Source organism: Dermochelys coriacea, chromosome 7 (genome assembly GCF_009764565.3).
Source record: "Dermochelys coriacea isolate rDerCor1 chromosome 7, rDerCor1.pri.v4, whole genome shotgun sequence".
NCBI lineage: Eukaryota > Metazoa > Chordata > Testudines > Dermochelyidae > Dermochelys > Dermochelys coriacea.
Genome location: NC_050074.1, coordinates 14,730,566 through 14,746,015, shown reverse-complemented (window position 1 = coordinate 14,746,015; position 15,450 = coordinate 14,730,566). Strand labels below are relative to the sequence as shown.

The 15,450-nt window shown below is 40.9% G+C and overlaps 1 protein-coding gene across 4 annotated transcripts in view; it reads left to right on the top strand.

Annotated features, from left to right (window-relative positions):
- CRBN (cereblon) overlaps positions 1–15,450 on the top strand; it is a 53,611-nt gene that overhangs the window by 15,001 nt on the left and 23,160 nt on the right. For all 4 annotated transcript variants that reach the window (XM_038410663.2, XM_043518443.1, XM_038410664.2 and 1 more), the window contains exon 5: positions 8,264–8,426. In XM_038410663.2, the coding sequence (XP_038266591.1) occupies positions 8,264–8,426 (163 nt within the window). The remainder of the gene's footprint in view (positions 1–8,263; positions 8,427–15,450) is intronic.

The following is a 15,450-nucleotide window of genomic DNA, read 5'->3' as shown; positions in this document are numbered from 1 at the left end:
TAATGGTAATTTTGACTATACGCGATTTTTGCCTTACACGCTGACTTTAGAACCTAACCCCCGCTTAAGATGCTACTCTACTGTATGTGATAATGTAATTAAAGATTGTATCTCATACTCTCAAGAAAAATTAAAATTGCACAGGCGACCTTCATTCTGTCATTTCCTAACTTTTGAGTGCTTGACTTTGCAACCTTAATGTTGATTTAATGTTGTTTTTTATGTATCTACATAATTTTTCTAATAATTTTTGTTTTTTCTCATTTGCGTTTTAAATGTTTTTAAAATTTTGTGCTAACGTATGATTTTTGAAATGGTGGGGTTATTTTTCTGACCAGTAACTCTGCAAAATCACATCTCTGGCACGTTGGCTAATATCAAAAACAAACATTCTCCATTCAGAATTTACTGATCGGTTTTGTTTCACTCCGATAGCAGTCCAGAGCCAATACAGCCAACAGGAGTGAAAAGTAGTAAAAAAGTTGTTTTTAGCATTAAAGTAAGCCCATATTATTTGGCATATTCACAGGCTCAGATTGGTTGAGTAAGAAGGTGAAATATTTATAGTGATCTTTTTTTAAACCATAGCTACAATTTTTAAGTTAGGGACACATGGCCTAAATTCCTGCATAGATTTCCACCACAACTTTAACAACCACTACTGTCCATTAAATTCTCTCTGGAACACTCCCACACTAGCATCAACTTCCTGGACACCACAGTCAGCTTTAACAATGGAGCCCTACAACCAACCAGATACAAGAAACCCATGGATCACCACACCTATCATCATAGATCCACCCCAAACACGCCAGGATATCTGTTATCTACAGCCAGGCACTCGGATACCACAGATTATGCTCAGAGGAGAAAGTCCGGGACATGCACCTTAACACACTAAAACCGCCTTCACCAAACAAGGACACTCCACCAGAGAAGTAGATTGCGTCACAGAACAGCCCACCCAAATACCCTGAGAGAACCTGCTTCAATACAGAAATAAAACCCTCTCTGATCGCACACCCCTAGGTGTCACCTACCACCAGACACTGGAACCCATACCATTCAGGGTATCATCAAACAGTTACAACCCATACTTGATGGAGACCTCATCCTGAAAGGAATCCTTCCTGAACTTCCATTTCTGGCCTTCAAACAATCCTCAGCTTCTGTAAGCTCATCAACAGAAGCAAGCTCCCCACAGAGCAGGACACAATAACTCGAAGCGGCATCAGACCCTGCCAGAACAACAGATGCAAAATCTGCAGACATATCTCCACTGCTCAATGATCAATATCCCGGTTGACTCCGGTTCTGGCCTCCAGGTGTCCATTGAGTCCAGTGCTGATGAGGGAGATGTTAGTATCAGCTGTTCCACATTGGTGGTGAATCCAGCAGGTACATACCTCCTCTGCCTTTTGGTCCAGGACTCTGTCAGGGCCGTGTCAACAATAGCCCTGGAGATTGAATGAGCCGCTGTATGTTAGCGCTGCACCCCAGTGTTCCCCTTCCACAGGTTCTGGAAGCAGGGCCAGTACAGGTATCGGTACAAGGGGCCTTGGTACCGCTTAAGTTGGCACCACAAATGCTATCATGGTGACTTTCACCATCCTCCGTGTCGGTACTGTCAGACAGTACAGTACCATTGTTCACTTCGGGACCAACACCGGTATGCTTGATACTAATAGTACCACTTGCATTGGCAGCATCGCTTTGTTCTGGGTGATGGATGAGTCAGACAGCCTACTCGCTCCCTCTGGTCTCCGTTCGTCCTTATCTCTGGGGTCTGCAGGCTCCTCTGCATCTGAGTCGGGGTCATCATCCTCCCTCTCTCCAGTGTCTGACCTGCATCGAGGGCAGTTGATGGACCATTATGGGTACTAGGATTGGTGCCCATCTTGCAATCGGGATGGAGGTGCCTGGCCCAGCACCTACTGGCCACCAATGCCTTATCCATGTCAGTGACCTCTGTGGAATCCATGGGATGCTCGGTTGTGGAGGTCTCATTTTTCATCCTGCTTAAAGGGGAGATTATCTGACAGATCTGTGGTGGTGATCATCAGTCCGCCACAGGCAAAGGCACTGACAGTCCTTCTCCATGTAGAACCAAGTCGTCCTGTTTGGGTCCATCACCCCGTAACGGGATTTGGCATTGGCTTGTCTGTCTCTGCATGATGCTGTGCCACCTGACTTATCCTTACCTTCAGTACCAGAGGATTTTAAGGAGTACCAAGACCCTTTGTGGCAAGGAGCTGCTTCCCTTAGTATACAGGCAGAGTTCTTGCAAGAAAAAAAACACAAATTGGTGGACATCCTATAGTTGTCTGCCTCTGGGAGAGTCCCTATCAACAATGTGATCTTTGAACAGGCTACGTCCCTCTGGAAACGCTGGCTTCATTATCATCTGAAGCTAAGTGCATGGACAAGCACTGATTCATTTCCATGCAGGGATTTGAGGGTTTTACTCCCATCTGACCCCAAATTCCCTAGCTGTAACTGGGGTGAATGACAGAGCCTGACAGGGCAGGTATAAGTCCACCTCCAAGGCTAAGGACTCTAAACAATTGGATCTCTTAGGCAGGAAGATTTACACTTCCTCTGAAAACATCCAGTCAGTGTGCAGCGGCAGTCAAAAAAGTGAACAGAATGTTGGGAATCCTTAAGAAAGGGATAGATAATAAGACAGAAAATATCATATCTCCTCTATATAAAACCATGAGATGCCCTCATCTTGAATACCGTGTGAAGATATGGTCGCCCCATCTCAAAAAAGATGTATTGGAATTGGAGAAGGTTCAGAAAAGGTTAACAAAAATGATTACGGGTATGGAATTACTTCCATATAAGGAGAGATTAATAAAACTGAGACCTTTCAGCTTAGAAAAGAGACAAATAAGAGGGGATATGATAGAGGTCTATAAAATCATGGTGTGGAGAAAGTAAATAAGGAAATGTTATTTACTCCTCCTCATAACACAAGAACTAGGGGTTACCAAATGAAATTAATAGGCAGCAGGTAAAAACAAAATAAAATTTTTCACAAAATGCACAGTCAACCTGTGGAACTCTTTGCCAGAGGATGTTGTGAAGGCCAAGACTATAACAGAAGAGAACTAATAGGTTCATGAAGGATAGAAGTTAGAAGTTTTTAAGGTCAGGCTTGACAAAGCCCTGGCTGGGATGATTCAGTTGGGGATTGGTCCTGCTTTGAGCAGGGGGTTGGACTAGCTGACCTCCTGAGATCCCTTCCAACCCTGATATTCTATGATAGGTTCATCAATAGCTATTAGCCTGGATGGACAGGGATGATGTCCCTAACCTCTGTTTGCCAGAGGCTGGGAATGGGCGACAGGGGATGGATCACTTGATGATTACCTGTTCTGTTCATTCCCTCTGGGGCACCTGGCATTGGCCATTGTCAGAAGACAGGATACTGGGCTAGATGAACCTTTGGTCTGACCAAGTATGACCATTCTTATGTTCAACACTGGCTTCTATCCAGAACATCTTGGAGTACCTGCTATGCCTTCAGTCGTTAGGGCTTGCACTTAGTTTGCTGAAAGTGCATCAGGCAGTGATTATTGGCATTTCATCTCCCTGTTCAGGGAAGATCAGTCTTCTCCAGTGCCATGGGAACAAGATTCTTAAAAGGGATCCTTTGTCTACAACCTCTCATCCAAGAGCGTGTTCTCCTGACTCCTTAACACAGTCCTAACAACTCTGATGGGTCCTTCTTTCGAGCCCCTAGCATCTTGTCCCTTTCCACTCTTGTGTTAGAAAACTACTTTTCTGGTAGCAATTAAATCCACAAAGGAGATTGTGTGAGTAGCAGGCTCAAATGGAAGATCCTTTTTATGCACAGTTCTCCAAAGACAAGGTGACTTTATGACCACACCCAATTTTTTTTGTCTAAAGTGGTTTCTCAGTTTCATTTGAGCTAGTCAGTATACTTACCTGTTTTTGTTTTGTTTTTGATTTTTTTCCTAAACTGCATTCAGCTCCAGAGGAGCAGTGTCTCCATACCTTAGATGTCAGGCAATGTTTATAGCCTTTTATCTTGACAGGACTAAACCATTTAGTGCTTTGCATCATTAATATGTGTCATATGCAGACCACATGAGGGTTCAAGCAGTATCTTCGCAGACCATCTCCAAATGGATAACATCCTGCATCAAGATGGCATACGTTTCCTCAGTGGGTGCGAGCTCATTCTAGGAGGACTCAAGTAATGTCCATAGCGTTCCTCAGTGACATTTCCATATTGGACATATGCAAGGGTACTATATGATCATTGATACATTCGTTCATGAACCATTACCCCATAACCTCATATTTCTCAGCGGATGCAAGCTTTGGTAGTGAAGTCCTGCAATCTGAATTTAGGTAGACTCTGAGCCCTGCCTGCTGCAGCTGGGGGGCATGGCACTTCTGCTTGTGTCACCTAATTGGAATACACAGCTGCATCTACTCAAAGAAGAAACGGGTATTTGTTGTAACTGTGGATCTTACAGATGTGATGCAGACTGTATTTCATGACCCACCCTGCATCCCCTCTGCATCGGAGTCTCATTTCTCGGCATTCAGTGTGAAATTACTCCGTTGGCGCCTCCTTCTCCATTGCATCAAACACTAACTTCTGTTCCTTTACTTCACCAGTTCACAGTTTAGCTTTCCCAGAACTTAATCCATTTCTTATCTTATCTCACTGCTTTGTGATCCATCTCCTTCACTCCACCAATCATGTCAGCCTTTTACCAGCTTGTCATTTCTCCCATAATCACTTCTCACCTTTTTCCATGCTGCCCATTATGCATTAAATACTATTCCCTAATTAATTTGCAAAGAAGTTCTCTGTCCTCTATTATGATGCCTATGGTAAACTACATAATGATATTGGCTAGATTGGTGGCCTATAGGTGATTCATTAAGACCTCTTGTCTGCTTATTTAAAAAAAAAATTAGACACTTCTAAATTGTACACTCAATTGAGAATATATGCAACCTCGTATTCCACCTACTGTAACCCATGTATTTCTCCTCCTATCAGGGATGCTGGAACAATTTGTATAGTGGGGGTGCTGAGAGCCATTGAACCAAACTATAAACCCTGTGTACAGTGGAAACCACTTCAAGCCAGAGGGTGCAGCAGCACCCCCACACCACTAGTTCCAGCACTTATGTCTCCTGTTATGTTCTACACCTTGTTGGAGCTTGTCTCTATTTAAAATGTAACCACTCTGGGTTAGAGACTGTATTTTGCTATATATTTGTACAGAGTGCTGCACAGTCCCTACTGAGGACTGTGCCTGGTAGCAAAATACAAATAATATTTTCATTAAAAAATTTACATTTAGAGATGAGATTTCCTGTCCACCCACTTAAAAGGAACAACATAAATTTATGCATTCATTGTTCAGCACAGCAACATTCTTTTTAAAAAGAGGCATTAGAATATCAGCTAATTGAGCAATCTGATTAACTAATCATTCTGTTACTTTACAGTAACCTTAAGTAAAAGATTAAATAATGTGTTGCCGATTACAAAGGCCAGTACTGCTCTGCTGTTCCTAACCATCTAATTTTTTTGCTTCTGTCACTGATCATTTCAGTTTTGAAACAAAGTTATTGTTTGAACACAAGATGGCAGTACATAGTTTATAAAGGTAGCAATCGCATCTGTTATGAAAATAGAATATCTGGAGATGGCAAAGATACAGCTGTTTTGTTCTGCTGCTAGAATATTTTACTATGGCAATTAAATTCTACATGTGATTTAGAAAGTTCATTATCGCACAGCAAAATATTAATCAAGAAAATGTGAAATCTTAAGGAACTTGTTTTTTAGGTTTTTAGAACTAACTCAAGGTAGGGTTGAAAAATTATTTAAAAACAAGATATTGTTTAACTTTTTAAAGATTAAATGTATTGGAGTGTTTCAGATCTTGTAATATCGTCTCCAACATATGTTCAGCTTTATTACATGGTTCGGGAGGCATTCTCATATTTGAAACTGTTGCCTGCATTTACAGCTTGTACAACATAGTTAATAACTCCAGTGTGCTGTATTAAACTTCCCTAGTGTGACCTTTGAACCACAGTTAAAAATCAACGGTTACCTATGTATATTTATGTTGAACCTTTTTAAACCTTTCTATTACTGTATTTAAGTCACATGAAGTGACTATCATAAACTAAAGGGTGCCATTCTTTTTTTATTTTTTATTGCTCACTTTCATCCTATTATTTATCTTCGGTAAATATTAAAATATCACTTTACAATGTGATCTGCATTTGTGGGTCAGGGCAGCACTTACTCCTAAAAATATGCGATGAGAAAGTACTCATTAAATATACCAGAAAAAGAAGCAGAAATCTAAGTCTGATGCTTTTTTTTGTTGAATTAAAACAACATGTGGAATCACACACTTTCAAGCTGACATTCATTTTAGTATTTTAGCATTCTTGGTGCGTTATACTGTTAAGAGAACGGAACATATAAAATACTTTCCTACTAAACAGTACTCCTGGTAGGTGGGTTTTTTTTAATACAGCGGCCTTTTTGGGGAGTAGGTGACCTGGTGTATAAGTGGGGTACTAAAAGATGATTACCGTCTGTATCCTATTTCTGCTGATTTTGAACTCTAGCTAATCACGTAACGTTTAGGGTTTAAAGAAAGCAAACTGCTTTTCAGCTAAACTTCCTTTCTGAGAGTTTGATATGTATTATCTGACAGTTATTTTAATACCAAAAATAACTTGAGGAGACAAAAATCTAAAAATATAATGCTGAGATGGTAGAATGTTCTGCTGTGACTCTACTTCCAACCTGACTTCAGTTCTGATAACAATTCTGATACATAAACTATACCCTTAAAAAAGTAGATGACACTTATTTTCTATCCCATGGTAAAGGAAGCTAACTCGGAAAGGAAGAAAGTAACCATGCTGACAGTTTTAGGTGGTAGTTTCCACATTCCTGCATAAAAAGATGTGTTAAAGGAATATTCATTAAGTTTAAAGAAAAATAAAAAATAGAGATTAAGAAATCTAACTATTCTTAAACAGTAATACTTTATTCAGGATGTTTTGAAAATGTCAGATGCACTCAGCACCTGAAAGCGCTTCTGGTGGTTTGTTTTATAACTGGAATAAGTTTCAGTGGACCACACTTCTTGAAAATAGCAAAGATGTAAGATACCCTAATCTGTGTTCTGTTTGCTTTCAAATACAGTAACTCCTCTCTTAATGTCCTCCCACTTAATGTTATTTCGAAGTTACGTCGCTGCTCCATTAGGGAACATGCTCATTTAAAGTTGTTGCAATGCTCCCTTATAACGTCGTTTGGCTGCCTGCTCTGTCCACTGCTTGTAAGATTCTGTGGAAGAGCAGTGACTTTACAAGGGAGCATTGCACAAGTTCCTCTTCGCCGCCGCCTCCTCTCCCTCCCTCCCAGAGCTTTCCCCGCCACCAAACAGCTGTTTGACCGCGCTTAGGACTTTCTGGGAGGGAGGGGGAGGAGCGGGAAAGTGCCACATCTCCTTTTCTCCCTCTCCCTCCCAGAATGTCCTAAGCACCGCCAAACAGCTGTTTGGTGGCAGGGAAGCGCTGAGAGGGAGGGGGAGAAGCGGGGATGCAGCGTGCTCCGGAGAGGAGGTAGAGTGGAGGTGGGAAGAAGTGGGCCTGGAGTGGAGCGGGGACAGAAAGAGGTGGGCCTGGAGCATCCCCTGGCAAAGTTGGCACCTGTTCTTCAGGGGGGAAGCTGCTGCTGCTGTACAAAGTGCTTCCTAGCGTCCTTGCCTGCAGTGGGGTAAGCCAGGGGCACCTCCCAACCACAGTACAGTACTGTACTGTACAGTGTATATAATATATATATGTATATAATGCCTTTTTGTCTGCCGCCAAAAAATTTCCTTGGAACCTAACCCTCCCCCCCCCCCCGCATTTACATTAAATCTTATGGGAAAATTGGATTCGTTTAATATCGTTTCACTTAAAGTTGCTTTTTTCAGGAACATAACTACAGTGTTAAGTGAGGAGTTACTGTACATAAGTTCTATCCTATGTAGTCACAATAGTTCAATTTGTACAAGTGAGACTTAAGTAACTTTAAAAATCTAATGAGATGGCTTCATGTTTGAAGTTTTACATTGCTGCATCGAGGTTGGTTCTTCTGCACATATTTACATAGGCGGTGGAATCCAAACTGTTGCTCTTCTAAATTTTTTATATATATATATATATATATTTTTTTTTTCTTTATCAGAATCCAGCAGGCTAAAGTACAAATCCTTCCTGAGCGAGTGCTGCCTTCAACTATGTCAGCAGTACAGCTGGAATCCCTCAACAGATGCCACATATTTCCTTCTTCCAAACCCACAGTGTGGCAGGACCAACATATACATCAGTGGTGGCAGAAATATCAAAAGGTCAGAAGCTAATTGTTTTTTTTATTTTATTTTTGATGGCATTTCAAAAATCAATAAGTTCTATCTGTGTGTCTTTAAAGAAAAATGCACAAACTGGGACCCTATATGTCAACCTTCTGCTGTTGCTTCAGATTGTGTGGGTTATCAGCAAACAGCAGTGGGCAGATACATATTTTGTATTAGACTAGTTATGTCTTATTTTAATTACCATGTCATTGCTTTGGGGGAAGTAATGTTGTATGTGTATATCTTGCTAAATTGCTGGGAAGGTATAATGATTGCCTACACCTGGATATTCACCAGCAAAACTATACTATTACAGTTATTCTGCTATAATTCTACTGCATAACTCTCCATATGGACACTCTTATTTAGGCATAAGAGTGGGGTTTTTTTTTTTTGCATAGCTTATGTGGCTAAGTCCATATGAAATCTATTAATGTTTATAGTGGTACAAACATTTTTTTTAAAAGGTTTAAGCTAAGAATCCCTGGCTCCCAAGACATATTTACAAATGCATTCTATTTATTGGGATGGTCAGTGTTAGGAGATTGTGGTGATTGCTACATAATGAGAATTAAATATAAGGGCTTGATTTCTATTTCCCCTCTCTAACATTTTACTTTTTTTTTTTCTCATGTCAGTTCCTTTCATCCATCAGTTTCTTTCCTCTTTCATTATGACCCTGACTTCCAGTACTTCAGGTGAATTCTAGACCAGTCAGCCTAACTTAGATACCTGGAAAGGTACTGAAACAAATTATTGAACAATCAGTTTGTAAGCACCTAGAGCATAATAGGGCTAAACAAAATAGCCAGTATGGATTTGTCAAGAAAAACCATGTCAAACCAACCTAGTTTCCTTCTTTGACAGGATTACTAGCCTACTGGTTGGGGGGAAGCAGTACCTATGATGTATCTTGATTTTAGTAACGCTTTAGAAACGATCCCACATGAAATTAACATAAGCAAACTAGCAAATGTTTATGTTCTGCATTGTTTTTCTGGCCATTTCTGTAAGTGTACCTGGTTGGTTTTTTTTAAACTGGACTTCTTTATCATTTACGTAATTGAACCTCACTAATCTAACACTGATTAGTGAGGTTTGTAGAATACTGAGAGCTGGGGATAGGACCAGCAAGTTGATATGATGTTCTTTGTGGGCACATAGAAGGGCTTCTTGACATGCCCTGGGTTTAGCTTTGACTTGAAAACTATTGGCCATCAGTGCTGCTACTACTGCCTCTGCTTCTGTTCCTGTCTTGGCTGCTGCCATGGCTTTGGTTTGGCTGTAGGAGAGAAGAGGTAGCTGATTTGTAGTGGAAAATTTTAGAGTGCCATCATTTCCTGTCTTTTCTCTGTGGCTGGGTAAATTTAGTTGAAGGGCAGAGATGGCTTTTTTTGATGGCTTTATTGATCTATGGGAGCACTGAGAACGTGCACCAATGGAAGAGCAGGAGGAGCATCTGCTCGTGGTCTAATCTTCTTCCAGGCATTTGATATGTGGGTGAGAGGTAATCCATGGGTGACACTGTGTTCCTGTAGTTATCCACAGGGAGACGACTTCCCCAACATCAGAACCTCTGTGTTTGTTTCCTCACTGAACAGCAAATTTAGAAGTCTACTTTCCCTTTGCAGCTGTGCAGTTTAACAAAGTGCAAATCAGTGAGATTCCATTGTGCTTAATTTTTTGTACTTAAATACATAGTTGTTCAGCTCATGTTAGGAGTGGTGATCCTAGACCAGGGATCGGCAACCTTTGGCATGCAGTCCGCCAGGGTAAGCCCCCTGGTGGGCCGGGCCAGTTTTTTACCTGCTGTATCCGCAGATTCAGCTGATCGCAGCGCCCACTGGCCACGGTTTGCCATTCCAGGCCAGTGGGGGCTGCGGGAAGCAGCGGCCAGCAGGTCCCTCGGTGTGCACCACTTCCCGCAGCCCCCTGTGGCCTGGAGTGGCAAACCATGGCCAGTGGTAGCTGCAATGGGCCGAACCTGCGGACACTACAGGTAAACAACCTGGCCCGGCCTGCCAGGGGGCTTATCCTGGCGGACTGCGTGCCGAAGGTTGCCAATCCCTGTCATAGACCATAGATGACAATCTCATAGGCTAGATGCATTTTACTGGCTTCTACTAAATACTGTAAAGGAAATTTTATAAATGAGGTTAATTCACAGGCTGAATATATAATACAAGAAATAAAAGTTTCTTGGTCTTTTTAAATAAATTGAGAGTGTCATGTTTTAAGATCAGAGACCTCTAAGTGTTAATCCAATACAAATGATGATAATATGCCCCTTGCTGAATAACTCAAGAATCCTGACAGGTTTCTGAGTACCAGCCGTGTTAATCTCTATTCGCAAAAAGAAAAGGAGTACTTGTGGCACCTTGGAGACTAACAAATTTACTTGAGCATAAGCTTTCGTGAGCATGCATCCGATGAAGTGAGCTGTAGCTCACGAAAGCTTATGCTCAAATAAATTTTAGTCTCTAAGGTGCCACAAGTCCTCCTTTTCTTTTTTCAAGAATCCTGAATATCCCAAACTGATATTTGCTTAACGCCTTTTAGCGTAAATATAATCCTGTTTCGCTTTCGGTATTGAAATGAATCAGAAAGAAGGCAGGGCATAGCTGATTGCAAGTCCCACCCTCCCTCCCTCCATATGCTAATCAGGTTGCCCCACACTTTTACAGTGAAAAAATGTGCTTTATGGCCAGAGTTCATCACCTGGAGAAAGTAACTCATCAACAGAAAATGCAAATCCAGACTTTCTGATGACCAAACCTCTGCAGGAATCAAAAGAAATCAGGTGTGTAGTGCTCCTAAGATTCCTTGCATCTCAATTCTCCCACTTGAGAAGTTGGTAGTTAAACCTAAGAAGCTGAAATATAGCATGTTCATGTTGTAATTACATATCTCTTCATATGTTCTCAATATGATACCCATGTCTGTAATTATATACAAAATATTTCCGCATACTTCAGTGCCTAATAACCTGCCCAGTAAGTTATGTCTACCAGAGAACTGTATTTAACCCATTTGTTTTGGAGAAACTGTATATATTTTTAATGCGACTTCATTATTTCTGGCATATGTTCAACACAAATATTTCATTTTCAGAAGAGCTAGTATATAATTTTTGATTACGTATTTTGAAATTTAAATTTAGAAAATTAATTTGATTTAATGCAACATTAAGGTTACATATTTAAAAGTCAGGAGATGCAAAACGTAAAGTTAACAGGCAAATAAAGGTTTCTGTGTTGCATATGCTCTATTTGTAAGTTCTAATAACTAGTGAAAGAAAGCATAATATATATGAATTAGTGTTTTTATGAGAATCTTAACTATTTTATTTCCTTCTCTTCTTTTTAAAGATACACCTTTATGCTGCTGTAATGTAGCTTTTAGAATTTAATTCACTTTTTTAAAAAAAGAGGAGAGGAGAAACTGCTATTGCACTTTAATAAAGTGTTGGTCTTGACTGACAGGAATTTAACTTCAATTTCACTCATTTCCCCAGAGTATGCTCCACTGGGGAAAATCCTGTCTCCTGCCCTGTGCTGCATAGTTGCACCATTGCAGTTTTGCCAGTGGCTGAAATTGGGGATAATCTACAATGTAAACATTTCAAAAGAACCTAACATTTCAGTTTGTGACTCAAGTATTGCCACTAACTCGTTTCCCATCCACCTACAAAAACCTCTACCTTAAATTAAGAGGTGTTTTAAGATCAACCTAGCTGGCCTATCAGGGAAGTGAGCTGAAGCTTGAGTGATGCTGGTGCTCAAGCTAATAATGCAAGAGCTCAAGTTACAGTAGCTAATCCAATCACTTTGCTAATCCAATCAGTCTGTGCTGTTGCTGCATGTTTGAATTTAATAACCATTTGAGATTGTCAAATAACATGCTCAAATGGAATTATTTGATTAAAGATTTAATCAGAGATTAGTTCAACACCATCCAAAAAGAAAAGATATATTACCACCCTTGGTGTAAGTTAAAGAGCTGGCCCTTGTGTCTCTCCCCGGTGTAACTGGTGTGTTGATGGCAGATTTCATTTCCCTACCTAATTCCCAATATGTCTGTCTTTTCTATGGGGTACGAAACAAAGAGAAACCCCTTTTGTGGATGGAAAAAATATTTTCCTATGATTGATTTTTTGCCATATGTTATGTTTTTTAATGTTTTTGTTTACCTCGTTACTTATGGAATTTCCTTTATGGCATCTGTAGGCTACATGATGGATAAGCAAAAAGGGAATTCTAACCAAATCACTATTCCTAACAACTGGCAATCCCCAAGACCTCTTTTAATGGATCCCCATTTCATCATTGCAGAAAGTATCTGCAATAATAATTGTTCTTTACCAAACAGTCCTGCTTATATCTCTGTAGACTCTATTGGTAGTTTGAGGGGGTCTTTTTCCTGGACATCTGTTTTCTCACAGAGTTGGATGGCTTATAGTCTAAGGGTATGGCTACACTTGCAGATGTAGAGCGCTTTGAGTTAACCAGCCTTCATAGAACGCAGTAGGGAAAGCACAGCAGTGTGTCCACTTTGACAGCTTCAAGCGCACTGTCATGGGCACATTAGCAGCTCTTGCAATGGCCACAGAGAGCAGTGCATTGTGGTAGCTATCCCAGCATGCAAGGGCTGCAATGTGCTTTTCAAATGGGGAGGGTGGGGTGGAGTGTGACAGGGAGTATGTTGTATGTATGTGGGGGGTGAGAGAGTGGGTTTTGGGGGGGCTGAGAGCATGTCAGCATGCTGTCTTGTAAGTTCACACAGCAACAGACTCCCACTCCCCCCCGCGCCTCTCTCTCTCTCACACAGCATTCCACGGTAACGGCTTGCTTTCTCTCGGAGCAGATAAGCAGCCGGCTGTCAGAAAGAAACGGAACTTTCAAAGGGCATATCCGCATTCCTACAGCGAGTTAAAAACAATGAGAAGAGTGGCCACTTGACGTAAGGGGATTATGGGATGTTTCCAGAGGCTGATCAGAGCACAGTAATGCAACACCTCATTCACACTGGCGCCGCGGCACTCCAGCGGGGGGCAGCAAATATTATTCTACTCGCCGAGGTGGAGTACCAGCAGCGCTGTAGCCGCGGAGTCAGAGCGCTCTACGTGCCTTGTCAGTGTGGACGGGTCATGAGCTAGTGCGCTTTGGGGCTCCTTTATTGCGCTGTAACTCGCAAGTGTAGCCAAGCCCTAACTCAATCATAAGAAATTCCTGCATATAAGTCACTCACAGATTATGGACCAATACTCTGGCCTTACTAGTCACATGCACTTTGCTAACACTATAAAAAAATGTGGGAGAATATATAAATTTAATATACGGTAGAACTTCAGACACCTCAGGAAAGGAGTTTGTTCATAACTGTGAATAAAACATTGTGGTTGTTCTTTCAAAAGTTTACAACTGAACATTGACTTAGTAAACTTTCAAAGCTGTATTATGGAGAAGAAAAATGCTGCTTATAACCATCTTAATTTAAATGAAACAAGCACAGAAACAGTTTCCTTACCTTGTCAAATCTTTTTTTAATTTTCCCTTTATTCTTTTTAGTAGTTTACGTTTAACACAGCACTGTACTGAATTTTCTTTGTGTCTGCTACTGCCTGACTGCATATGTCCAGTTCCAAAAGAGGCATGTGGCTGACCAGTCAGTTTGTAACTCTGAAGTTCTACTGTACATTCTTATAAAAATAATATGTATTTTGAGCAAAAATAACACATTGGTGACCTGGTCTGGTCCCCAGCTGCGAGGCTGTCAGTTCTTAGCTAATGCCTGCAGCCTAGGCAAGAACTAGTGTCTGGCCTGCTAGCATCATGCGTACATCTCAGTATTAGCACTTTACAATATTGGCTGTCAAACAATTACAGACAAGGTATGGACACGGTGAATCAAAAGCTTTCCATTCTAAAGAAAATGCTAATATCTTTAAATTGGTGAACTCAGTCTTGCAACATCCTTGCTGTTCAGGCTTCCTGTTCCATTTATAACAAGTGCTACAGATGCATGTAACATAAAATGGGGTGTTCACTGCAGGTTCACAGTGTGGAGATGTTGCAGTTCTCCTTAGATAGAATTACATATATACCTTCTAAAGCTCAGCACCATTCATTGGACATTACGAGCATCTTTTATTCATCTCCAGCACAAAGTTGTCCATGTAATTATGGAAACATCACTGCAATGCTTTATATAAACAAGCAGAGCTTTTCCGTTTTACTCATCTTTGCAGGGAAGCAATGGCTTTGTGGGAATGGTGCATTCTCTCTTATAGACGTCCAGTTATGCATCTATCAGGGAAGAACAAGAATCTGATGGACTAGCTATGCAAATCACAGTAGATATCAATGAGTGGTTACTGAAAACATCAGTGATACTGGAAATCTCCACACCCTAGGGACACCCCCACCTTTTTACAGCCAAATAGAATGCAAAATGTCAAAAGCTTTGTTTGAAAGCAGTGAGACATATTTTAGATGCATTCCTCATGTCCTGGAGCCAGTGTCTCTTCTGTACCTTTTCTCCTATAAACCTAATATGCTGGATTCAAAGGGGGGGGGGGAAAAACAGGACAAGGCAAAGATCATTTTTAATGGCTCCCACATGTCCCATACAGCAATGGCTCACAGACCTTCTGTGCTTTTCAGCAGGGATCTATGAGAGACTACCTCTTGTTCCAGATTTGCTGACTCTAAAAGATGATCGAGTCTGTCATCCAGATCTGAGCTCTCACCACCAGAGCGTTAGAACAATGGGTTTTTAACTGACCTCGAACTATCTTGTTCCACTGCTGTTCAGAGTGTGTTAGAGAGCTCTAGGAAAGGATCTACTAGAAAATGTTATAATTAAAAATGGAAAAGGTTCACAATGTGCACAGATAATACTGTAATAATAACAATGTCCCCTACAATGGCCTCAATCCATTGTATACTCGCTTACTCCGGCTCAAAATGTCATACCTATCACTTTTTTTAAATTATGGTCCATTTATCAGTCAGATTAA